This window comes from Atractosteus spatula, chromosome 6 (assembly GCF_055471065.1).
Source record: "Atractosteus spatula isolate fAtrSpa1 chromosome 6, fAtrSpa1.hap1, whole genome shotgun sequence".
Lineage (NCBI taxonomy): Eukaryota > Metazoa > Chordata > Actinopteri > Semionotiformes > Lepisosteidae > Atractosteus > Atractosteus spatula.
Window position 1 is genome coordinate 16,002,767 of NC_142711.1, and position 25,717 is coordinate 16,028,483.

General features: G+C 40.9%; 1 protein-coding gene across 1 annotated transcript in view; it reads right to left on the minus strand.

The window, feature by feature from the left end:
- Positions 1-111: 111 nt before the first annotated feature.
- LOC148832299 (uncharacterized) overlaps positions 112-25,717 on the minus strand; it is a 50,519-nt gene continuing 24,913 nt past the window's right edge. The window contains exons 24-57 of the mRNA XM_088918117.1: positions 25,630-25,705; positions 24,693-24,742; positions 24,415-24,484; positions 22,754-22,797; positions 22,475-22,544; positions 21,672-21,715; positions 21,394-21,463; positions 20,590-20,633; positions 20,311-20,380; positions 18,622-18,665; positions 18,343-18,412; positions 17,531-17,574; positions 17,255-17,330; positions 15,799-15,842; positions 15,469-15,538; positions 15,233-15,276; positions 14,989-15,043; positions 6,979-7,022; positions 6,647-6,716; positions 6,411-6,454; positions 6,167-6,221; positions 5,374-5,417; positions 5,042-5,111; positions 4,806-4,849; positions 4,562-4,616; positions 3,768-3,811; positions 3,436-3,505; positions 3,200-3,243; positions 2,956-3,010; positions 2,162-2,205; positions 1,886-1,955; positions 1,053-1,096; positions 791-866; positions 112-159 (exon numbers count right to left, since the gene is read on the minus strand). Coding sequence (XP_088774243.1) covers positions 112-159; positions 791-866; positions 1,053-1,096; positions 1,886-1,955; positions 2,162-2,205; positions 2,956-3,010; positions 3,200-3,243; positions 3,436-3,505; positions 3,768-3,811; positions 4,562-4,616; positions 4,806-4,849; positions 5,042-5,111; positions 5,374-5,417; positions 6,167-6,221; positions 6,411-6,454; positions 6,647-6,716; positions 6,979-7,022; positions 14,989-15,043; positions 15,233-15,276; positions 15,469-15,538; positions 15,799-15,842; positions 17,255-17,330; positions 17,531-17,574; positions 18,343-18,412; positions 18,622-18,665; positions 20,311-20,380; positions 20,590-20,633; positions 21,394-21,463; positions 21,672-21,715; positions 22,475-22,544; positions 22,754-22,797; positions 24,415-24,484; positions 24,693-24,742; positions 25,630-25,705 — 1,906 coding nt within the window. The remainder of the gene's footprint in view (positions 160-790; positions 867-1,052; positions 1,097-1,885; positions 1,956-2,161; positions 2,206-2,955; positions 3,011-3,199; positions 3,244-3,435; positions 3,506-3,767; positions 3,812-4,561; positions 4,617-4,805; positions 4,850-5,041; positions 5,112-5,373; positions 5,418-6,166; positions 6,222-6,410; positions 6,455-6,646; positions 6,717-6,978; positions 7,023-14,988; positions 15,044-15,232; positions 15,277-15,468; positions 15,539-15,798; positions 15,843-17,254; positions 17,331-17,530; positions 17,575-18,342; positions 18,413-18,621; positions 18,666-20,310; positions 20,381-20,589; positions 20,634-21,393; positions 21,464-21,671; positions 21,716-22,474; positions 22,545-22,753; positions 22,798-24,414; positions 24,485-24,692; positions 24,743-25,629; positions 25,706-25,717) is intronic.

A 25,717-nucleotide genomic window follows, 5' to 3' on the forward strand; every position in this document is an offset into this window, starting at 1 on the left:
ACGTTATATTTGTAGTTGTTACTCCTCCATCAGTGTACAGCACACAGCTATGTCTGAGCAGTTTATTATCAGAATGAAACTATACACTTGTATAAGAGCTAGTGACATCACTTACATGTGTGCTGTTGAAGTGGTGGTCACTCTTGTAGTCGTAGTCGGCTGTGAGAGGGATGGAAATGGGTACAAATGAGTTTTTGTTTAGTACTTGATCAAGTTGACAAATGAAAACAGATGAACGGATGCCTAGGAATTGAGCAGGGGGGAACAGCAGTTTTGATCACATTTTTGTTCGTGTTTTTTGTTTGTGTTGAACCCTTTTGGTTTGTGTTGTTGTTTTTTTGTGCTCTCATTTTTTAACAGCAACACTGCTGCATCACAACCTCTCTACCTGAGTAACTGGAGTGCCCTGATTTACAGAGAATCTTCAGAGAATTAATAAAGATACTTCATCTGATTCAGCTTACACGAGATGATTATCTACTTTCACAAGTGTATTTTTCCTGTTATCAGGTTGGGGCTGAACAGAACTCCTTTTATAGTTTCCAGCCAGGATTTGTTGTGCACTAGAAAGATTGAAGTAGGACTCAACATTGCACATACTTTTGACATCAAAGAGTAATTCATTACGCTCAGTTTTCTTGGAGTCAGGGAAGAGCCAGAGCAGAAATATTAACCAACAGAAACAATATTTAGCAAACCAACGTGTGTGTACCACTGATATTTGATTCCAGTTCTGCATGATATACACTGGTATAGAAACAAAGTATATAGTTGCAAAACCCCTCCTTACTTTAGTTGTGGACCTTGTAGTAACTGGGATGTAGGGCTCTTCTATCCCTGAATCTGTAACATTGTCACGCTTAGTTCTGTGAAGAGAGACAGAGAGCAAGAGTGCGATCAATAAACCTAGAAAAAAGATTCTTCCATGTGGTTTGAGAAGATTTTAAAATTGAGTTATATCTATTGCTTTTACTATTTCTCCATCAGTGTACAACACAAATATTTCAGCAGCTTGTTATTATTGTGGAAGAGCAAGTGTGTGGTGAACTTACGTGCGTGTTGTTGAAGTGGTGGTCACTCTTGTAGTCATAGTCGGCTGTGAGAGGGATGGAAATGGGCACAAAGGAGACAGAGAGACAGTGATGTGTTTGTTTAGTGTCTGATCAAGCTGACACATGAAAACAGATAAAAAGAGGGCTAAGAATTGAGTTCTGGGGAACACCAGACATGATCTTCTCAGCTGTTGACAAAAATAACATGTTCATTTGCAGCAGTATATGATTTAAAACAATCATGAACAGAACCACAGATGCAAGAGAAACTCTCCACCTGAATAACTACAAAACCCTGATTAATAGAAGTGAATGCAGAGTTGGCACCTAAAAGAATAATATTGTAATACTAAAAATACTGTAGATATATCAAACAACAAAGCTTACAATATAAGATCACCGGGAGCTTTAAAAGGAAGATACTGCACTGCTGTATAATGTCTAATGTCCTAATTAAAATAAATTGGAGACTATGCATTTTTTTTAGATCCCAGTTTTTTTCAAAAGCACCACTTTTTGATATCGCTTTTAGAGAAGGCAAAGCGGATTAGTGGTGAGAAGGACTCATATTATTCAAACCCACATCAGAATGTGTTGGCCTCTGGAATGACAGCAGTAGTTTTCAAACTTGAGAAAACATCACCTGAGTTTTTTCAAGGAGGAATTTATGATGTCCAAACCCAAGGGGAAAGGGGCAGACACAGGAGAAGAATTAAACATCACGGATGGGATCCAACAAACTGAACGTGAGTGTCGTTCACAGTAACAGTTCAGTACGACATACTGTACAGGAGTAAGGGTACAAAGTGTAAGGACTGAAACTCTCTCCTTACTGTTGGTCTTGTAGTGCTTGAAATAAAAGGCTCTTCTTCTCCTGAACCCGAAGAGTCATCATTTATAGTTCTATAAAGAGGAACAGGGTGAAACAGTGAAATCAAGCAACATGTCAAAAAGTTACTTGCATTGACTTCGTGACATAAGAACAGTGTGAATGCGGGGGATCTCCCACTTAATTGTTAGTCCTCTTGCCGGAGTACAACGCAACAAATGGATGAGCAGTTTATCAGTACTGAGCTACACACTTGGAGAAGGCAAGCGACATCACTTACATCCGTGTTGTTGGAGAGGTGGTCACTCTTGTAGTCGTAGTCGGCTGTGAGAGGGATGGAAATGGGCACAAAGGAGTTTTTGTTTAGTATCTGATCAAGTTGACACTTGAAAACAGATGAACGGAGGCCTAGTAATTGAGCGGGGGGGAACAGCCGATGTGTTTTTACCAGCTATATAGCTACATAGATCGACAGAAATAAAATATTAACAGGCAGCTGGATATGATTTAAAACAAAAAATTTGAACAGAACCATAGATGCCGACAAGCTCTCCACCTGATTAACTACAAAGCCCTGATTTATAGAATGAATGCAGAGTTGGCATCTAATAGAATTAAAATAGATGACGAAACAAACTATTTTATATGACAAGATCACTGGAAGCTTTCAAAACAGATATTTCACTGCTGTATAATGTCTAACATCCTGCTTAAACATTTTGGAAGCTATGCATTTCCCTTTCAGATTCCTAATTGTTTAAAAAGAAATAGCACTTTTTGATGTGGCCTGTATAGATGGCAAAGGGGATTGGTGGTGAAAAGCATGCATATTATTTAAACACATATAAGGATGGCCACTGGAATGAACAGCAGCAATTTTTAAACTTGCCAGAACTTCACCTGAGTTCATAATGTCTAAACCCAAGGGGAACAGGGCAGAGATACAAGAGAAGCCTTAAACAACCCAAATGGGAGCAAACAAACAGGACATGATTGTCATACGCAATACCAATTCAGTACAACATGCAGGAGTAAGGATACAAAGTCTAAGGATTAAAAAAAATCTCTCCTTACTGTTGGTCTTGTAAAAGGCTCTTCTCCTGATCCTGAAAAGTCGTCATCCACAATTCTGTGAAGAAGAACAGGAAGAAACAGTGGAAACGTACTCGTATTCAGTGTGGGAAATGAGAACACTGTGATTCTGAGGGATCTCCAATTTATCTCTTGGTTATCTTACGGAAATACAACACAAAGAAAATAATGAGTAGTTTAGCAGTATAGAACTACCCATTTGGAGATGAGTAAGTGACACACTTACATCCGTGTTGTTGGAGATGTGATCGCTGTAGTAGTCGTAGTTGGCTGTGAGAGGGATGGAAATGGGAACAAAGGAGAGAGAGACAGTGATGTGTTTGTTTAGTGTCTGGTCTTAATCCAAGGCAGGGATACAAGAGGGGAGTTATATAACATGAATGGGAACCATACGCAATCCTAGATCAGTACAACATGAAGGAGGTAGGAAACAAAGTGTAAGGATTGAAACTCTCTCCTTACTGTTGGTCTTGTAGTGGCTGAAGAAAAAGGCTCTTCTTCTCCTGAACCTGAAAAGTCATCATCTTCAATTCTGTGAAGAGGAACAGGAAGAAACAGTGGAATCAAGCAACCAGGCAAAAACATAGTCGTATTCAGGTTGTGAAATGAGAGAAATGTGATTCAAGGGGACCTCCTATTTTTAATTCTTAGACATCTTACTGGAGTACAACACGAACAAGTGGATGATTAGTATATCAGTATAGACCTTTCCACTTAAGTGAGAAAGGAGAAAAGAATGAGTAGTTTAGCAGTATAGAACTACACATTAGGGATGAGTAAGTGACATCACTTACGTGTGTGTTGTTGGAGAGGTGGTCACTCTTGTAGTCGTAGTCGGCTGTGAGAGGGATGGAAATGGGCACAAAGGAGTTTTTGTTTAGTATCTGATCAAGTTGACACTTGAAAACAGATGAACGGAGGCCTAGTAATTGAGCGGGGGGGAACAGCCGATGTGTTTTTACCAGCTATATAGCTACATAGATCGACAGAAATAAAATATTAACAGGCAGCTGGATATGATTTAAAACAAAAAATTTGAACAGAACCATAGATGCCGACAAGCTCTCCACCTGATTAACTACAAAGCCCTGATTTATAGAATGAATGCAGAGTTGGCATCTAATAGAATTAAAATAGATGACGAAACAAACTATTTTATATGACAAGATCACTGGAAGCTTTCAAAACAGATATTTCACTGCTGTATAATGTCTAACATCCTGCTTAAACATTTTGGAAGCTATGCATTTCCCTTTCAGATTCCTAATTGTTTAAAAAGAAATAGCACTTTTTGATGTGGCCTGTATAGATGGCAAAGGGGATTGGTGGTGAAAAGCATGCATATTATTTAAACAAATATAAGGATGGCCATTGGAATGAACAGCAGCAATTTTTAAACTTGCCAGAACTTCACCTGAGTTCATAATGTCTAAACCCAAGGGGAACAGGGCAGAGATACAAGAGAAGCCTTAAACAACCCAAATGGGAGCAAACAAACAGGACATGATTGTCATACGCAATACCAATTCAGTACAACATGCAGGAGTAAGGATACAAAGTCTAAGGATTAAAAAAAATCTCTCCTTACTGTTGGTCTTGTAAAAGGCTCTTCTCCTGATCCTGAAAAGTCGTCATCCACAATTCTGTGAAGAAGAACAGGAAGAAACAGTGGAAACGTACTCGTATTCAGTGTGGGAAATGAGAACACTGTGATTCTGAGGGATCTCCAATTTATCTCTTGGTTATCTTACGGAAATACAACACAAAGAAAATAATGAGTAGTTTAGCAGTATAGAACTACCCATTTGGAGATGAGTAAGTGACACACTTACATCCGTGTTGTTGGAGATGTGATCGCTGTAGTAGTCGTAGTTGGCTGTGAGAGGGATGGAAATGGGAACAAAGGAGAGAGAGACAGTGATGTGTTTGTTTAGTGTCTGGTCTTAATCCAAGGCAGGGATACAAGAGGGGAGTTATATAACATGAATGGGAACCATACGCAATCCTAGATCAGTACAACATGAAGGAGGTAGGAAACAAAGTGTAAGGATTGAAACTCTCTCCTTACTGTTGGTCTTGTAGTGGCTGAAGAAAAAGGCTCTTCTTCTCCTGAACCTGAAAAGTCATCATCTTCAATTCTGTGAAGAGGAACAGGAAGAAACAGTGGAATCAAGCAACCAGGCAAAAACATAGTCGTATTCAGGTTGTGAAATGAGAGAAATGTGATTCAAGGGGACCTCCTATTTTTAATTCTTAGACATCTTACTGGAGTACAACACGAACAAGTGGATGATTAGTATATCAGTATAGACCTTTCCACTTAAGTGAGAAAGGAGAAAAGAATGAGTAGTTTAGCAGTATAGAACTACACATTAGGGATGAGTAAGTGACATCACTTACGTGTGTGTTGTTGGAGAGGTGGTCACTCTTGTAGTCGTAGTCGGCTGTGAGAGGGATGGAAATGAGCACAAAGGAGTTTTTGTTTAGTATCTGATCAAGTGACACTTGAAAACAGATGAACGGAGGCCTAGTAATTGAGCGGGGGGGAACAGCCGATGTGTTTTTACCAGCTATATAGCTACATAGATCGACAGAAATAAAATATTAACAGGCAGCTGGATATGATTTAAAACAAAAAATTTGAACAGAACCATAGATGCCGACAAGCTCTCCACCTGATTAACTACAAAACCCTGATTTATAGAATGAATGCAGAGTTGGCATCTAATAGAATTAAAATAGATGACGAAACAAACTATTTTATATGACAAGATCACTGGAAGCTTTCAAAACAGATATTTCACTGCTGTATAATGTCTAACATCCTGCTTAAACATTTTGGAAGCTATGCATTTCCCTTTCAGATTCCTAATTGTTTAAAAAGAAATAGCACTTTTTGATGTGGCCTGTATAGATGGCAAAGGGGATTGGTGGTGAAAAGCATGCATATTATTTAAACAAATATAAGGATGGCCATTGGAATGAACAGCAGCAATTTTTAAACTTGCCAGAACTTCACCTGAGTTCATAATGTCTAAACCCAAGGGGAACAGGGCAGAGATACAAGAGAAGCCTTAAACAACCCAAATGGGAGCAAACAAACAGGACATGATTGTCATACGCAATACCAATTCAGTACAACATGCAGGAGTAAGGATACAAAGTCTAAGGATTAAAAAAAATCTCTCCTTACTGTTGGTCTTGTAAAAGGCTCTTCTCCTGATCCTGAAAAGTCGTCATCCACAATTCTGTGAAGAAGAACAGGAAGAAACAGTGGAAACGTACTCGTATTCAGTGTGGGAAATGAGAACACTGTGATTCTGAGGGATCTCCAATTTATCTCTTGGTTATCTTACGGAAATACAACACAAAGAAAATAATGAGTAGTTTAGCAGTATAGAACTACCCATTTGGAGATGAGTAAGTGACACACTTACATCCGTGTTGTTGGAGATGTGATCGCTGTAGTAGTCGTAGTTGGCTGTGAGAGGGATGGAAATGGGAACAAAGGAGAGAGAGACAGTGATGTGTTTGTTTAGTGTCTGGTCTTAATCCAAGGCAGGGATACAAGAGGGGAGTTATATAACATGAATGGGAACCATACGCAATCCTAGATCAGTACAACATGAAGGAGGTAGGAAACAAAGTGTAAGGATTGAAACTCTCTCCTTACTGTTGGTCTTGTAGTGGCTGAAGAAAAAGGCTCTTCTTCTCCTGAACCTGAAAAGTCATCATCTTCAATTCTGTGAAGAGGAACAGGAAGAAACAGTGGAATCAAGCAACCAGGCAAAAACATAGTCGTATTCAGGTTGTGAAATGAGAGAAATGTGATTCAAGGGGACCTCCTATTTTTAATTCTTAGACATCTTACTGGAGTACAACACGAACAAGTGGATGATTAGTATATCAGTATAGACCTTTCCACTTAAGTGAGAAAGGAGAAAAGAATGAGTAGTTTAGCAGTATAGAACTACACATTAGGGATGAGTAAGTGACATCACTTACGTGTGTGTTGTTGGAGAGGTGGTCACTCTTGTAGTCGTAGTCGGCTGTGAGAGGGATGGAAATGAGCACAAAGGAGTTTTTGTTTAGTATCTGATCAAGTGACACTTGAAAACAGATGAACGGAGGCCTAGTAATTGAGCGGGGGGGAACAGCCGATGTGTTTTTACCAGCTATATAGCTACATAGATCGACAGAAATAAAATATTAACAGGCAGCTGGATATGATTTAAAACAAAAAATTTGAACAGAACCATAGATGCCGACAAGCTCTCCACCTGATTAACTACAAAACCCTGATTTATAGAATGAATGCAGAGTTGGCATCTAATAGAATTAAAATAGATGACGAAACAAACTATTTTATATGACAAGATCACTGGAAGCTTTCAAAACAGATATTTCACTGCTGTATAATGTCTAACATCCTGCTTAAACATTTTGGAAGCTATGCATTTCCCTTTCAGATTCCTAATTGTTTAAAAAGAAATAGCACTTTTTGATGTGGCCTGTATAGATGGCAAAGGGGATTGGTGGTGAAAAGCATGCATATTATTTAAACAAATATAAGGATGGCCATTGGAATGAACAGCAGCAATTTTTAAACTTGCCAGAACTTCACCTGAGTTCATAATGTCTAAACCCAAGGGGAACAGGGCAGAGATACAAGTGTAGCGGCGAGGCTTAATAATAAGGCAGAATTAAGTGTTTCTGAGCTTCCCAAATGAGGCCCCATTTCTCTGTTCATCTCTGTGGTGCAGCCACAGAGAGACCATTAGTGCAGGGTGATTTAAGGTTTCCTAGGACAGCTCCCAAAGGGGGATGCATTTAGCTAAGTCTGGCTATCATGATCAATGGTCATCCACTGGCGCCTATCAGTCTAGGGAGTGCCGGATGGACATCTGGACTGCATTCCTAAGTGTCAGGACTAAGTGACTCATATCTCACCTTGATCAACCAATCAGGGACTGGTAGGGCTGAGTAACCCACGTGGGACTCTGATGCCCATGGAACTTTCAGCCAATCAACAAGCTGAAGTTCCTCCAGGTAAAAACAGGCAACACAGAGAGCCTGAGAGATTCAACAAGATTCAGATTCAACAAGATTCAGATTGAGATTCAGATTCAGTAAGATTCTGGAGAGGATTCTGTGGACTGTTCTAAAGGGAATTCAAAGGAGAATTCCAGGGCAGGACGGCCCAGGAGCAGAAGGCTCCCAAGGGCAGGACATTCTCGCAGCGCGCCTCCTGACCATCCTGAGACTCAGCCCGGACAACCACGGAACGGCCAGTGTGTCCGAGTGCCAGAACTTTCCTTTGTTCTAAGAGTCTAGAGTGGAGGTTGCCAGAGAGTAACCAGCAGCAGGCCTCGTGAACAGATCGGAACTGTGGACAGCTGAATCACTATTCAGAACTAGTCTTCATCAGGAACGAACCGGTCCTCTTCCTGACTTGCTGGGATCCACAGTCATCTTTTCTCCTGTGCACAAACTTTGCTAGTTAAAGCCAACACTAACTAGCCGGTCAGCGAGCATCAGCAGCGCACCGTCGCAAGCCGCACAGCACAGCCTGGCACGGAGCCAGAGAGCGCGGATTGGACAGCAACAAGCCTGCAGCTGATTGTTTGTGCCCGCAGGAGATCTGAATCCCCAGAAATTGGATGAGTATTCAACTTCAATGCATTACAGCTCGAGAATTCAATTGCTATCCCAACCAGTTGATATCAATTTAATTCCTAAGAGTTATGTACTTGTTTTGAGTATCTAATGTAGAAGTTGTAACCAAGTTCACTTTACGAAACGGTCTTAATGAATGATATACTGAACGTATGTCCTCTTGATATGTGTAACACTTCGTAACTGATTGAATATATATCTTTTGTATTCTGATAACCCTCTCGATAAGATCTGTTAGGTTTAAGGCATACTCTATGTATTAATAAATGTATCCTCGTGTATTAGTACCTGTGTGTGTGCGTTGTTTGAGTTATATCGCATGGTTGGATTCTAAAGCCATCAAAAGAATCAACTTTGTGATTTACTGCTACAATTGAAAATTGTCTCAGTAAATGCCCAAACCCTACAGAACTGGTGCCTTCAGAGAGCCACTATGATTACATATTTGGCGTCCCTGAACGGCTATGAAACACTACATTTATGGCGTCCCTGGACCGGCGTGGCAAGACTGAAATGAATCAACCAAGCGGAATAATTCATATAAAACGCCGCGGGTTTCATACACGACAATACAGTGTGCTGAAAGCCGAAAGGAAAAAAGTTCCCCTTGCTCTTTAAGCAGTGCTTGATTGTTTTGTGATCTTTTGCAATCTACCGGGTTGATTGCATACTTGATCTTGTGGTTTTCTATGGTAAAACTGTGATTTCGTACTTAAAAGTAATACTCTTTAAGTTTAACGATGGTTGCTAAAAGGTCTGAATTCGAGTCGCTATTAAGCACTCTCTCTAGCAGCGACAAGTCTGACCACGATCTCTTCCATATCTCCGTCAGCGGAGAAGCTAGAAGAATAAATCTCCATTCATTGAGAGAGCTAGCGAAGGACATAGAGAGATTTGACCCCGCAGTGTCAGAGAATAATATCGAGAGTTATATTCAAGACCTCAGGTATAACCTGCAGTTCCTGCCAAACGCCACAGAACAGGAGAAAGTGTTTCTGGTCAGGAAAACTACCAGCAGAGCTGTACATGAGTGGATGGCTAGGCAGATGAAAGAAGTCTGTAATGACTTTGAGCAGCTATGTCAAGCACTTATCGAAGAATACAGTGCGTTTATTGACCCGACTGCCGCGATAGCCGCCGCCCTTAACATTAAGCACGAGAGAGCAGAGTCCCCTCGCGAATATTACGAGAGACTTAGACGAACTTATTTTGCAGGGCGAAATGATGAGGGTTGCGAAGAGAACATACATTTCAAGGGTTTATTCATTGCGAATCTCCACCCATCAGTCAGAAAGATGATCTTAATGCATACAGATGCACAGACCATGAAAGTGACTGATATTAAGAGATTCGTGCAGAAAGCCTGGGAGTATGATGTCCAAAGTCGCTCTGAGCAAAAAGCTGCTAAAGCGACTGTGTTCGCCGTCAGAGCCAGCAGGGTTAATTCCCCCCTGCTCGAAGGAGCACAGGCTCCTGAGCTGGCTAAGCCCCGTTCCAAAGCAGGCACACAGGACCGCACCCAGCGTCCTAAGTGCCATGAGAACACCGGGGGAGGGAAAGGGCTAGAAAAAGCTGAACAAAAGGATTCAGTAGCCACCCGCCTGGCCAGGCTTGAACAAGCTTTATTAGGACAGGGACAACCGCTCCCCAAGGCTGCCGGAAGCGTGAATGAGCTGATACTCTCCACTGGAGGAGGCGGAGACCCGCCCCCTCCCACTCCCTCAGTCTATCTGATTGAGCGGAAGGGTTCCTGCCTGGATGAGGTCGGCCACTCCCAAGCGAGTGCTGACTCCACCCCTGAAGTCACAGAGCAGGCAGTAAAACAGAGAGGAAAAGCAGGAAGCTTTTACCTCAAGGCTGCCATGGGAGATGTCTTACCCAGTGAGACACTGATTGACACTGAGGTTGAAAGGTGTTTGATGTCACACGGCAAGCTCAAACGGGTTGAAAAAGAAAAGGGCATGCGACTCAGAGTGGAACCTTTGGTGGATCACCAGAAAGGCAAAGTGTGGAAACAGGTCAAGGCTCCTAAGCCTTCTGTACAGAAGGAAAGGGGGGCCAAGAGGCAGACTGTGCTCACACAGTGCCCACCGAACACAGAAGCCTATGTGGAGATTCCTTCTGTTCCCTCTGGACAAGAAATAAAAATATTTCCTTGTTCCCCGGATATACAGGGAAGTCGTGTCCCGGCTGAGGTCACAACAGCCTCCATGCCACAGGAGCGGTGCTCCAAGCAGCCGCCTGATCCACCAGGCAAAGCACACACCTTTTACATCCCTAAAGAGGAGCAGATCTCCCCATCTGGCGATGAAAAGGAGCTTTCCCTGTGCACCCTGGCACCCAAGAGGGGTCAGGAACACCACCCTGCAGTGGTGGAAGGGATCCAGATGGCAGGAGAGCAGGTTGGTGATGTAGCCCTCACCCTTAGCCCTGAGAGGTCCTCTATTAGTGAGGATCTGCTTGAGCAGCTGTCACAGGGCCACCGCCAGGTGCCCCTGGTGCAACATTCACAGGTTAGACAGGAGGTCCAGCTGGACGCTGAGACTACTGCGCTGTGGACACACCTGATCCCAGATGCCGATTCCCTCTGCTGTGACCCAGGGAACCTGCAGTCAGGTAACATTATTTCTCACAACTACCAGGTAGTGAGTGAGACTGACCTGATTGTTCCTGCCTCAACGGCAGGGTTGCCAACACACCCAGTCCCCCAGAAGGGACAGGGAATGAAAGCCGAGCCGGTTTTCTTACAGCCACCAGCTCAGTCTGTCAGTCTGAGTCTGACCAACAGTGGTTCACCCAGACTGGAGCTGGATGGTCAAGTCACCCGCCTGCCAGTGCAGGACATCGCAAAGAGGGGTGTCAGAATCCCCGCCTGCACTGACATGGGCCTGGTGGGTGATAGCGAGTTCGAAGACAGTGAACTAGCTATCCCAGTGCTGGGGCAGCTCCCTGAACCCCTAGCGAGGGAAGGGGGGAGCGAGCAGGTGTCCTACACCCACGCCCAGCGAACGATTGTAAACATGCCGATAGAGGGATTCCTCAATCAGGAAGTGTGCAAGGTGGACCGGAACAGTGAGAATGGGGTAACAATCTCAGATCACTCAGGTGCTCCAGATGACCACTCAGCCGAGGGTCAGGCATGCTCCACCGCTGCACCACCCCCTGCAGGGTTCCTAGAGCACAGGCATGAACAAATCGAAAAAGCAGATGCCCTGGAAATGGAGGAGCAGCATCAGCAGCTGTGTCAGATCTCCCCAGATTTCCAGGATGTTGGTGCCCAAGATGCCACATGGCATACTGAGAAAGACACCATGTACACGCTGCGCCAGCTTAGAAAGGCAACAGTCACTCAGAAGGAGATGACTGGGATCAGCCACCCTAAAAGACTTTTGGGAGGACTGATTGCTGCCACCACTGTTGTGCATTTGCTCTTTTTGGTAGGTTTGTGTGCTACTGGCACTCTCACCCTGACTGCCCCAAGAAGGCAGGTGTCAGAGATGCCAGAGGGTAGTGACAGACTGTATCGACAGCAGCAAAAGTTGGAAAGCTTAGGGAAAACCCTACAGGCAATTTCCTATGCAACAGGGTTAAACCTTATTCCCCAACCAGTGGACATGATTGTTGGTGTTATACAGTGGGTATATGCTTGTGTGCAACAGGCCAGAATGTTGACACAAGACCTGTTAAGGGAGTTTAGTGCCACTGTAGCCAGTCTAACCATGGCACAAATCCCAACCCACTTGATTCCACTCTTCTCAGTAGAGGAGTATGTGACATTAACCCCATCGCTCATAGCTCACCCAGAAGGCAATCCAAGATTGAATTTGGTTCCAAATCTTGAGATGGGTATGGCTACCAAAGCTATCCATTGGCTGTGTCTAAACGATTCACCAATGAAGGGTGTAAAGCTACTAATGGGCAGAGGGAGGTTAATGAACCCCATGAAGAGCAGGTGGGAAGTAAATGGCTGGTCAGCACACCACATTTAACTGTCACCATGACTTGTGACAGGCATGATACAGCTACCACAATGCAGCTACCTAATCAAAACAGTTTTCCTGCAAGTTCCCGAGGAGGCCATAGTACAGCATGGTAACTTAACACTGTACGGTCTGGAACCAGACAATATAAGACCAAACTTGAGGTCATGGATGCCTTCAGGTGCCACACTATTGAATTGGATAGAAATCCAAGAAACAGTAAGCCCTGAAGAGGTACAGGTAGTTGAGTTTGCTTTAATGGAACAAACCTCCAAACCACCCTAGCAGATACCCAACACAGGTGTTCTGGTTTATCGGGGGGCTGGGAACAGGAACTGGTGTTATTGTAACACTGCTGCCGGGTAGCTGGATCATGACTGACAGTGTACTCTGAATGATGTACTCTCACATCAAGATGTACTCCGGGTAGCATGAATGAGTCAAAGGTAGCATGTCAAAAGAAAGGAAGTGACTTCTCCCCAAATATCTACTACAGAGGTATCAGATATTGACAGTGAACTTCCTGATGTGTAATTCCTAGACTGAGATAATGTCTCCTACCGTGTTTATACATACTCCAGATGTTATTCATCCTGTTTGTTCCCAATGCTGGTTCCGGTATGAATTCTCGAGGAGTAATGTAGACATTTAAGATTAATGTTCTAATGGCAAGGGACATCACTTAACTCTGTTTTGTTTTGAAGGCAACAACGCCTCAGGACCTCGTGACCTTCAAAAAGGGGGGATATGTAGCGGCGAGGCTTAATAATAAGGCAGAATTAAGTGTTTCTGAGCTTCCCAAATGAGGCCCCATTTCTCTGTTCATCTCTGTGGTGCAGCCACAGAGAGACCATTAGTGCAGGGTGATTTAAGGTTTCCTAGGACAGCTCCCAAAGGGGGATGCATTTAGCTAAGTCTGGCTATCATGATCAATGGTCATCCACTGGCGCCTATCAGTCTAGGGAGTGCCGGATGGACATCTGGACTGCATTCCTAAGTGTCAGGACTAAGTGACTCATATCTCACCTTGATCAACCAATCAGGGACTGGTAGGGCTGAGTAACCCACGTGGGACTCTGATGCCCATGGAACTTTCAGCCAATCAACAAGCTGAAGTTCCTCCAGGTAAAAACAGGCAACACAGAGAGCCTGAGAGATTCAACAAGATTCAGATTCAACAAGATTCAGATTGAGATTCAGATTCAGTAAGATTCTGGAGAGGATTCTGTGGACTGTTCTAAAGGGAATTCAAAGGAGAATTCCAGGGCAGGACGGCCCAGGAGCAGAAGGCTCCCAAGGGCAGGACATTCTCGCAGCGCGCCTCCTGACCATCCTGAGACTCAGCCCGGACAACCACGGAACGGCCAGTGTGTCCGAGTGCCAGAACTTTCCTTTGTTCTAAGAGTCTAGAGTGGAGGTTGCCAGAGAGTAACCAGCAGCAGGCCTCGTGAACAGATCGGAACTGTGGACAGCTGAATCACTATTCAGAACTAGTCTTCATCAGGAACGAACCGGTCCTCTTCCTGACTTGCTGGGATCCACAGTCATCTTTTCTCCTGTGCACAAACTTTGCTAGTTAAAGCCAACACTAACTAGCCGGTCAGCGAGCATCAGCAGCGCACCGTCGCAAGCCGCACAGCACAGCCTGGCACGGAGCCAGAGAGCGCGGATTGGACAGCAACAAGCCTGCAGCTGATTGTTTGTGCCCGCAGGAGATCTGAATCCCCAGAAATTGGATGAGTATTCAACTTCAATGCATTACAGCTCGAGAATTCAATTGCTATCCCAACCAGTTGATATCAATTTAATTCCTAAGAGTTATGTACTTGTTTTGAGTATCTAATGTAGAAGTTGTAACCAAGTTCACTTTACGAAACGGTCTTAATGAATGATATACTGAACGTATGTCCTCTTGATATGTGTAACACTTCGTAACTGATTGAATATATATCTTTTGTATTCTGATAACCCTCTCGATAAGATCTGTTAGGTTTAAGGCATACTCTATGTATTAATAAATGTATCCTCGTGTATTAGTACCTGTGTGTGTGCGTTGTTTGAGTTATATCGCATGGTTGGATTCTAAAGCCATCAAAAGAATCAACTTTGTGATTTACTGCTACAATTGAAAATTGTCTCAGTAAATGCCCAAACCCTACAGAACTGGTGCCTTCAGAGAGCCACTATGATTACATATTTGGCGTCCCTGAACGGCTATGAAACACTACACAAGAGAAGCCTTAAACAACCCAAATGGGAGCAAACAAACAGGACATGATTGTCATACGCAATACCAATTCAGTACAACATGCAGGAGTAAGGATACAAAGTCTAAGGATTAAAAAAAATCTCTCCTTACTGTTGGTCTTGTAAAAGGCTCTTCTCCTGATCCTGAAAAGTCGTCATCCACAATTCTGTGAAGAAGAACAGGAAGAAACAGTGGAAACGTACTCGTATTCAGTGTGGGAAATGAGAACACTGTGATTCTGAGGGATCTCCAATTTATCTCTTGGTTATCTTATGGAAATACAACACAAAGAAAATAATGAGTAGTTTAGCAGTATAGAACTACCCATTTGGAGATGAGTAAGTGACACACTTACATCCGTGTTGTTGGAGATGTGATCGCTGTAGTAGTCGTAGTTGGCTGTGAGAGGGATGGAAATGGGAACAAAGGAGAGAGAGACAGTGATGTGTTTGTTTAGTGTCTGGTCTTAATCCAAGGCAGGGATACAAGAGGGGAGTTATATAACATGAATGGGAACCATACGCAATCCTAGATCAGTACAACATGAAGGAGGTAGGAAACAAAGTGTAAGGATTGAAACTCTCTCCTTACTGTTGGTCTTGTAGTGGCTGAAGAAAAAGGCTCTTCTTCTCCTGAACCTGAAAAGTCATCATCTTCAATTCTGTGAAGAGGAACAGGAAGAAACACTGGAATCAAGCAACCAGGTAAAAACAGTCGTATTCAGTTTGTGAAATGAGAGAAATGTGATTCAAGGGGACCTCCTATTTTTAATTCTTAGACATCTTACTGGAGTACAACACGAACAAGTGGATGATTAGTATATCAGTATAGACCTTTCCACTTAAGTGAGAAAGGAGAAAAGAATGAGTAGTTTAGCAGTATAGAACTACACATTAGGGATGAGTAAGTGACATCACTTACGTGTGTGTTGTTGGAGAGGAGGTCACTCTTGTAGTCGTAGTCGGCTGTGAGAGGGATGGAAATGGGCAAAAAGGAGAGAGAGAATTTGATGTGTTTGTTTAGTGTCTGATCAAGCTGACACATGAAAACAGATAAAAAGAGGGCTAAGAATTGAGTTCTGAGGAACACCAGACGTGATCTTCTCATCTGTTGACAAAAATAACATGTTCATATGCAGCAGTATATGTTTTTGAACAATCATGAACAGAACCACAGATGCAAGAGAAACTCTCCACCTGAATAACTACAAAACCCTGATTAATAGAAGTGAATGCAGAGTTGGCACCTAAAAGAATAATACTGTAATACTTAAAATACTGTAGATATATCAAACAACAAAGCATACAATATAAGATCACCGGGAGCTATAAAAAGAAGATATTTCACATGATCTTCTCAGTTGCTTAACTACACAAATCGACAGAAATATGTTCATAGTGTATGCAGTGGGATATGATTTAAAACAATTGTGAATAAAACCATAAATGCAACACATACTCTCCAACCGAGTAACTAGAAAACAATGATTTATGAAATTGAATGCAGAGTTGGGATCTAAGAGAACTAAAATAGATACACCACCAAACAAAGCTTACATGACAAGATTTTGGCAGCTTTAAAAAATCAGTTTCACTGTTGTATAACTCCTGCGTGAAATATTTAGAAACTACATATTTCCCTTTCAGATTCCTTCAAGTGCAAGAACACGTTTTGATTTCACTGATAAATATTGAACTGAATGCAATATTGAGATCTAAGAGATGTAATAAAGGTACTGCACCTGAATCAGTTTACTTTAGCTAGTTTAACAAGTGCAGTTTCTCTATCATCGGATATCTGACAGTTATCTTACAGTATTTGAGAAGTGTTTATTCACATACATTTTCTAATATTTTCAGAATACGCATCATCTGATATTTGCACAAGATAAGGACAGGTAGATTGGGGCTGAACAGCACTCCTGTTATCGTATTCAACCAGGATTTGTCGTGTACTTCAAAGAATGCGGAAGGACTCAACACTGCCCAATCAATCAATCAGAGTTTATTTATCAAATGCACAACAATACATGCAGCAGTAGTTGCTGGCAATGAAATGTCTTTTCTGCGAGCTCACCAGGGGGTAAAAATCACAAAATTAAAGTTACAAAATAAGGTTACATAATGATACATAATATTGCAATAAAATTGAATAAAATAAACTCAGACAGAGCTCAATATAAATATTTTAACTTAAACAAGTCCTTAATTATGCTCTATCCCAACAGGCCAGGGCAGAGACAGAGCAGAGACAGTAAACAACAATGCCAGTATTCAACACACAGTATTACTGGTGTCACCAGTAATATGTCATACCAGTTCAGCCTGATTTACACTGGTAAAGACACCAAGTATATAGTTTAAGAGCCATTCCTTACTTTAACTGTGGACCTTGTAGTAACTGGGATATAGGGCTCTTCTATTCCTGAATCTGTAAAGTTGTCATCTTGAGTTCTGTGAAGAGAGACAGAGAGCAAGGGTGCGATCAATCAACCTGGAAAAATATTTCTTGAATATGAGAACATTTTGTAATTGGGAGACATTTTGTTTCTTTTTGTTACTCTTCCATCACTGTTCAACACAAAAAAAAATATTTGAGCAGTTTATTATCAGAATGGAAAAAAACTTTGAGAAGAGCAAGTGTCATCACTTACGTGCGTGTTGTTGAAGTGGTGGTCACTCTTGTAGTCGTAGTCGGCTGTGAGAGGGATGGAAATGGGCACAAAGGAGAGAGAGACAGTGATGAGGACAGAGCAGGGTCAGGATTCAATAAGAAGCCAGGTCAGTAAATACGTTAATGACGAATATCACTATAAAGTTCATTTGTTAAAATACATGAGACTTAAAACTAGACAAAATGGCTGAGATTCCAAATTCCGGACAATCATGAACTGAACCACATACGCAAGACAAACTCTCCAATTCAGTAAATAGAAAACCCCGATTCATAGAATCAAATGCAAAATCAGGATATAAGAGAATTATTATTATAGACACTGCTGCAAAGACATCTTACGTGACAAGATCATTGGGAGATTTAAAAAAAGGCATTTTACTGCTATATCATGTCTGAACACCAACAAAGATGGTTTAGAAATGACATTTCCCTTTAAGATTCCTGTTTTATTTCAAGTGCAACAGCCCCTTTTGATATCTTCATTAGAGTTGGCAGAAAGGAATTGGAGTTTAAAGCCTATACATATTTAATACACATATCAGGAGTCTGTGGCCAATGGAATAATATCGGTGGTTTTCAAACTTTCCAGAACTACATCTGAGATCAAGGAGGAATTTATTACATGCAAACCCAAGGGAAAAAGGGCAGAGACACAGGAAAGGAATTCAACAACATGAATGGGATCCAACAAACAATATGAGTATCACACGCTATTCAAGTTCAGTAAGAAGGAGTAAAGAAGTAAAGGAGTAAGGATAGAAAGTGTAAAGATTGAGTATTTCTCCTTACTGTTGGTCGTGTAGTGGTTGAGGTTAAAGGCTCTTCTTCTCCTGAAGCTGAAGATTCATCATCCATAGTTCTGTGATCAGGAACAGGAAGACACAGTGAAATGAAGCAACATGGCAAAAAGTTATTCACATTCAATTTCTGAAATGAGAACAGTGTGAATGTGGCGATCTCCTATTTTTAATTGTTAGTCCTCTTATCCGAGTACAACAGAAACAAATGGATGAGCAGTGTGCTAGTATTGAGCTACACACTTGGAGAAGAGCAAGTGTCATCACTTACGTGTGTGTTGTTGGAGAGGTAGTCACTCTTGTAGTCTTAGTGGCCTGTGAGAGGGATGGAAATGGGCACAAAAGAGAGAGACACAGTGATGAGGACAGAGCAGAGTCAGGATTCAATGTGAAGCCAGGTCAGAAAAATATTTTACGTGGAATGCCACTTAAAAGTTACTTGTGAAAATTTGAGAATTTAGGCTAGACTTAAAAGTCGAGCTTCCAAATTATTTTGGGTTTGACCTGCAATAATTTATCTTACAGTAGCAAAGGGCCATGTCTCCCATGCAGTGTAGGAGAACAGTGGAAATGCATGTGGCAAGGATTTACTGATCATTCTTTCTGTTGGGAATGAATCCATAACTCTTCGCCAAGGTTCAAGGGAGCTATGCCACAAACAGCCTTCTTAGCACATAGGATTTAAAATGCATTTGAAACATGAAAGTTTGCAGGTGCGTAATCTCAAGAATTGGAGTCATGCATTTCCTTGTGTGTAACATTGTTGGAACAAGATATTAAGATCTGATATCTAATAAATTGTTAAATTGAGATTAAGAGAATCTTGCATTTACTTTAGAGCATTATAACTATAAAGTTTTACAAACCAACTGCAAAAAACACCTTCATGTTCCTGATACACACAGCACAGGATTCTGCCCAGCCAAACTGCTGAGTGGTGAAAGTGAAGACTTATAAATGGTTCTTAATATGAATTTCAAGTCCATCCATGCTTCGAGATCACCTAGAAATCCTTTGAGTTGAATATCTACATCACTGCTGCTAATTGATAGAAAGCAGGATTATTTAACTTAATTGACGGGAACAGCTACATAACATGGCCTCAGTCTAATTGTAATGAAATTGAAATTCCTCTGGATTTATAGCATTAGTGCAAACAGTGTATTTTAGAGTTAGCTTCAAAATAGAATGTCGTTATATACTGTATTCAGATATCACATATTAAAACAACCCATATTGCTTTTATGTGTGACCAAATGTACACATGAAATCGTATACATAGTTGGCCAGAAATTGAGCCCTGAGGAACACCAGATGTAATCTTCCCAGCTGCTTAACTACATCGAGAAAAATGAAAAGTTCATATGCAGTGGAATGTAATTTGAATCAGTCATGAACAGAAAAACATGTGCAAGACAAGCTCTCCAAGTGAATAACTAGAAAACCCAGATTTGTAGAATCGAGTGCAGAGTTGATATCTGAGAGAATTAATATAGACACTGCACCAGTGACAACTTACATGACAAGATCGTTGGGACCTTTAACACAAGATATGTCACTGATGTATAATGTCTAAATTCTAACATAAATGGTTCAGAAACTACATTTCCCTTTCAGATTCCTATTTTATTTCAAGTGCAACAGCCCTTTTTGACACCTTCATTAGAGTTAGCAAAGGGATTTGAAGTGTAAAAGATATATATTTTTAGAAGCACAGAACATGAGTGTGTGGCCATTGGAGTTGAACAGCAGTTTTCAACCTTCGGAGACCTACATCTGAGCTCAAGAAGGCATTTATTGCATGCAAACACAAGGGCGAAAGGGCAGAGACACAGGAAAGTAAACAACACGAATGGGACCCAACAAACAGAACGTGAGTGTCACACTCTATATACTACCAGTGCAGTAAGACATGCAGGAGTAAGGATACAAAGAGCAAGGATTGAAAAGCTCTCCTTACTGTTGGTCGTGTAGTGGTTGAAATAAAAGGCTCTTCTTCTCCTGAAGCTGAAGATTCATCATCCATAGTTCTGTGTTTTGGAACAGGAAGAAACAGTGAAATCAAGCAACATGGCAAAATGTTATTCACATTCAGTTTGTGGAGCAAGGAGAGTGTGAATGAGCCAATCTTGTATTTTTAATTGTAAGTCCTCTTATCCGAGTACAACAGAAACAAATGGATGAGCAGTGTGCTAGTATTGAGCTACACACTTGGAGAAGAGCAAGTGTCATCACTTACGTGTGTGTTGTTGGAGAGGTGGTCACTCTTGTAGTCGTAGTCGGCTGTGAGAGGGATGGAAATGGGCACAAAAGAGAGAGACACAGTGATGAGGACAGAACGGGGGCCAGGCTTCAATAAGAAGCCAGGTCAGCAAAATATGTTAATGATGAATATTACTAAAATGTATTTGTTAAAATACACCAGACTTAAAAGTAGACAAAATGGCTAAGATTCTAAATTCCGGACAGTAATGAACTGAACCACATACGCAAGACAAACTCTCCAGTTCAGTAAATAAACCCTGATTTATAGAATCAGATGCAAAATCGGGATGTAAAAGAATTAATATAGACACTGCAGCAATGACATCTTACATGGCATGATCATTGGAAGATTTAACAAAAGGCATTTTACTGCTATGTCATGTCTGAACACCAACAAAACCTACATTTCCCTTTAAGATTCCTGGTTTATTACAAGTGCAACAACTCCTTTTGATATCTTCATTAGAGTTGGCAGAAAGGAATTTAGAGTTTAAAGGATATGCATTTTTAAAACACATATCAAGAGTCTGTGGCCAATGGAATGATATCGGTGGTTTTCAAACTTTCAAACTTCCAAGAACTACATCTGAGGTCAAGGAGGTATTTATTACATGCAAACCCAAGGGAAAAAGGGCAGAGACACAGGAAAGGAATTCAACAACATGAATGGGATCCAACAAACAACATGAGTATCACACGCTATTCAAGTTCAGTAAGAAGGAGTAAAGAAGTAAAGGAGTAAGGATAGAAAGTGTAAAGATTGAAAAATTCTCCTTACTATTGGTCGTGTAGTAGTTGAGGTTAAAGGCTCTTCTTCTCCTGAAGCTGAAGATTCATCATCCATAGTTCTGTGAGCAGGAACAGAAAGAAACAGTGAAATGAAGCAACAAGGCAAAATGTTATTCACATTCTTTTTCTGAAATGAGAACAATGTGAATGTGGCGATCTCCTATTTTTAATTCTTAGTCCTCTTACCCTACCACAACACAAACAAATGGATGAGGAGTTTATCAGTATTGAACTACAACTTGGAGAAGAGCAAGTGTCATCACTTACGTGTGTGTTGTTGGAGAGGTGGTCACTCTTGTAGTCGTAGTTGGCTGTGAGAGGGATGGAAATGGGCACAAAAGAGACAGAGAGACATTGATGAGGACAGAGCAGGGTCAGGCTTCAATAAGAAGCCAGGTCAGTAAAATATGTTAATGACGAATATCACTAAAATGTATTTGTTAAAATACACCAGACTTAAAAGTAGACAAAATGGCTGAGATTCCAAATTCCAGACAGTAATGAACTGAACCACATACGCAAGACAAACTCCAGTTCAGTAAATAAACCCTGATTTATAGAATCAAATGCAAAATCGGGATGTAAAAGAATTAATATAGACACTGCAGCAATGATATCTTACATGGCATGATCATTGGAAGATTTAACAAAAGGCATTTTACTGCTATGTCATGTCTGAACACCAACAAAACCTACATTTCCCTTTAAGATTCCTGTTTTATTACACGTGCAACAACTCCTTTTGATATCTTCATTAGAGTTGACAGAAAGGAATTTAGAGTTTAAAGGATATGCATTTTTAAAACACATATCAAGAGTCTGTGGCCAATGGAATGATATCGGTGGTTTTCAAACTTTCAAACTTCCAAGAACTTCATCTGAGGTCAAGGAGGTATTTATTACATGCAAACCCAAGGGAAAAAGGGCAGAGACACAGGAAAGGAATTGAACAACATGAATGGGATCCAACAAACAACATGAGTATCACACGCTATTCAAGTTCAGTAAGAAGGAGTAAAGAAGTAAAGGAGTAAGGATAGAAAGTGTAAAGATTGAAAAATTCTCCTTACTGTTGGTCGTGTAGTGGTTGAGGTTAAAGGCTCTTCTTCTCCTGAAGCTGAAGATTCATCATCCATAGTTCTGTGATAAGAAACAGGAAGAAACAGTGAAATGAAGCAACATGGCAAAAAGTTATTCACATTCAATTTCTGAAATGAGAACAGTGTGAATGTGGCGATCTCCTATTTTTAATTGTTAGTCCTCTTATCTGAGTACAACAGAAACAAATGGATGAGCAGTGTGCTAGTATTGAGCTACACACTTGGAGAAGAGCAAGTGTCATCACTTACGTGTGTGTTGTTGGAGAGGTGGTCACTCTTGTAGTCTTAGTTGGCTGTGAGAGGGATGGAAATGGGCACAAAAGAGACAGAGAGACATTGATGAGGACAGAGCAGGGTCAGGATTCAATGTGAAGCCAGGTCAGCAAAATATTGTATGTGGAATGCCACTTAAAAGTTACTTGTGAAAAATGGAGAATTTAGGCTAGTCTTAAAAGTATCTAAAATGGATGAGCTTCCTAATTCATTTGGGTTTGTGCTGCAAAAAGTTCTCTTACAGTAGGAAAGGGCCCTGTCTCCCATGCAGTGTAGGAGAACAGTGGAAATGCATCATGTGGCAAGAATTTACTGATCGTTCTTTCTGTTTGGGAATGAATCCATAACTCTTTGCCAAGGTTCAAGGGAGCTATGCCACAAAGAGCCTTCTTAGCAGAAAGGTTTTAAATGCATTTGAAACATGAGTTTGCAGGTGCATGATCTCCAGACTTGGAATCATGCATTTTCTTTGTGTGTAATATTGTTGGAATCCATATGTTGAGTTCTGATCTCTAATAAATTGTTAAATTGAGATTTAGAGACTCTTGCATGTACTGTAGAGCATTATAACTATTACATTTATTAAAGAACTGCAGAAAACTCTTTCACGTTCCTGACAGACAGGGCACAGGATTCTGCCAGGTCAAATTGCTGAGAGGTGAAAGTGAAGTCTTATCAATGATTTCTAATGTGATTATGCTAATTGATTGAAAGCAGGCTTATTTCACATAATTGACAGGAGCAGCTACATAACATGACCGCATTCTAATTGTAATGGCATTGTAAAAGAACAGTGTCTTCCTTTGGATTTATAGCATTAGTGCAAACAGTGTATTTTAGAGTTAGCTTCAAAATAGAATGTCGTTATATACTGTATTCAGATATCACCTATTAAAACAACCCATATTGCTTTTATGTGTGACCAAATGGACACATGAAATTGGATACATAGTTGGCCAGAAATTGAGCCCTGAGGAACACCAGATGTAATCTTCCCAGCTGCTTAACTACATACATCGAGAGAAATGAGAAGTTCATATGCAGTGGCATGCAATTTAAAACAATCATGAACATAAAAACATGTGCAAGACAAGCTCTCCTAAGTGAGTAACTAGAAAACTCTGATTTATAGAATCGAGTGCAGAGTTGGGACTGAAGAGAATCAATATAGACACTGCACCAAAGACAGTTTACATGACAAGATCATTGGGAGCTTTAACACAATATACTGTGTCACTGCTGTATAATGTCTAAACTCTAACACAAATGGTTCAGAAACTACATTTCCCTTCAGATTCCTATTTTATTTCAGCTGCAACAGCCCTTTTTGATATCTTCATTAGAGCTGGTAAAAGGTTTTGGAGTGTAAAGGATATATATTTTTAAAATCCCATATCAGGAGTGTGTGGCCGTTAGAATGGCAACAACAGTTTTCAACCTTCCCAGACCTACATCTGAGCTCAAGGAGGCCTTTATTACATGCAAACCCAAGGGCGAAAGGGCAGAGACACAGGAAAGTAAACAACATGAACAGGATCCAACAAACAGAACATGAGTGTCACAATCTATATACTACAGTTCAGTAAGACATGCAGGAGTAAGGATACAAAGAGCAAGGATTGAAAAGCTCTCCTTACTATTGGTCTTGTAGTGGTTGAAGTAAAAGGCTCTTCTTCTCCTGAAGCTGAGGATTCATCATCCATAGTTCTGTGATAAGCAACAGGAAGAAACAGTGAAATCAAGCAACATGGCAAAATGTTATTCACTTTCAATTTGTGAATAAGAGGAGTGTGAATGAGGCAATCTTGTATTTTTAACTGTTAGTCCTCTTATCCGAGAACAACAGAAACAAATGGATGAGCAGTGTGCTAGTATTGAGCTACACACTTGGAGAAGATCCAGTGTCATCACTTACGTGTGTGTTGTTGGAGTGGTGGTCACTCTTGTAGTTGTAGTCGTAGTTGGCTGTGAGAGGGATGGAAATGGGCACAAAGGAGACAGACAGTGATGAGGACAGAACAGAAAGTGGATTCAATAGAGAAGACTACACTGTCTTCATTTTATTCTGCTGTAAAACAGTGAAGTCTCAACATATTAAGTCTTCTGTGATTTTTTACCACAAATTTAAGAAAATAATATACAGTATGAGTTATTGCTTATTTTCAGTATTATATACATAATGTTTTCATATTATTTAAAACACATTAATACCCATAAATATGGAAATATAAAGGGCCCAGTATTGAACTCTGTGGAACACCACAGAAGTAAATCAAACCAGCTGCACATGTACAGACATCAACAAAAATTAAATAACTAGAATCTCTTGCTTTACAGAACTGAATGCAGTATTGGGATCTAAGAGATGTCATAAAAATTCAGCACATTAATCAGTTTACATGAGGAGGTGATTAGCTAGTTTGACAAGTGCAGTTTCTCTGCTATAGGATATCTGACAATTATCTTACAGTATATGAGAAGTATTTATTCACTGCAACAGTATGTTCTAATTTTTTCAGAATAAGTATCATCTGATATTTGCACAAAATAAGGACAGGTAGATTGGGGCTGAACAGCACTCCTGTTATCATATTCACCCATATTCGTGTACTGGAAGAACTGCAGAAGGACTCAACACTGCCCTTCATACTTTTGACCTAAGGGAGTCCTTTATCTTGCTTTATCCCAAGTGGCCAGGGCAGAGACAGAGCAGAGACATTAAACATCAATGACAGTATTCAACACACAGTATTAATGGTGTCGCCAGTAATATGCCATACCAGTTCAGTCTGATTCTCACTGGTAAAGACACCAAGCATACAGTATACTATAGTTTCAAGACCACTCCTTACTTTAACTGTGGACCTTGTAGTAACTGGGATATAGGGCTCTTCTATTCCTGAATCTGTAAAGTTGTCATCTTGAGTTCTGTGAAAAGAG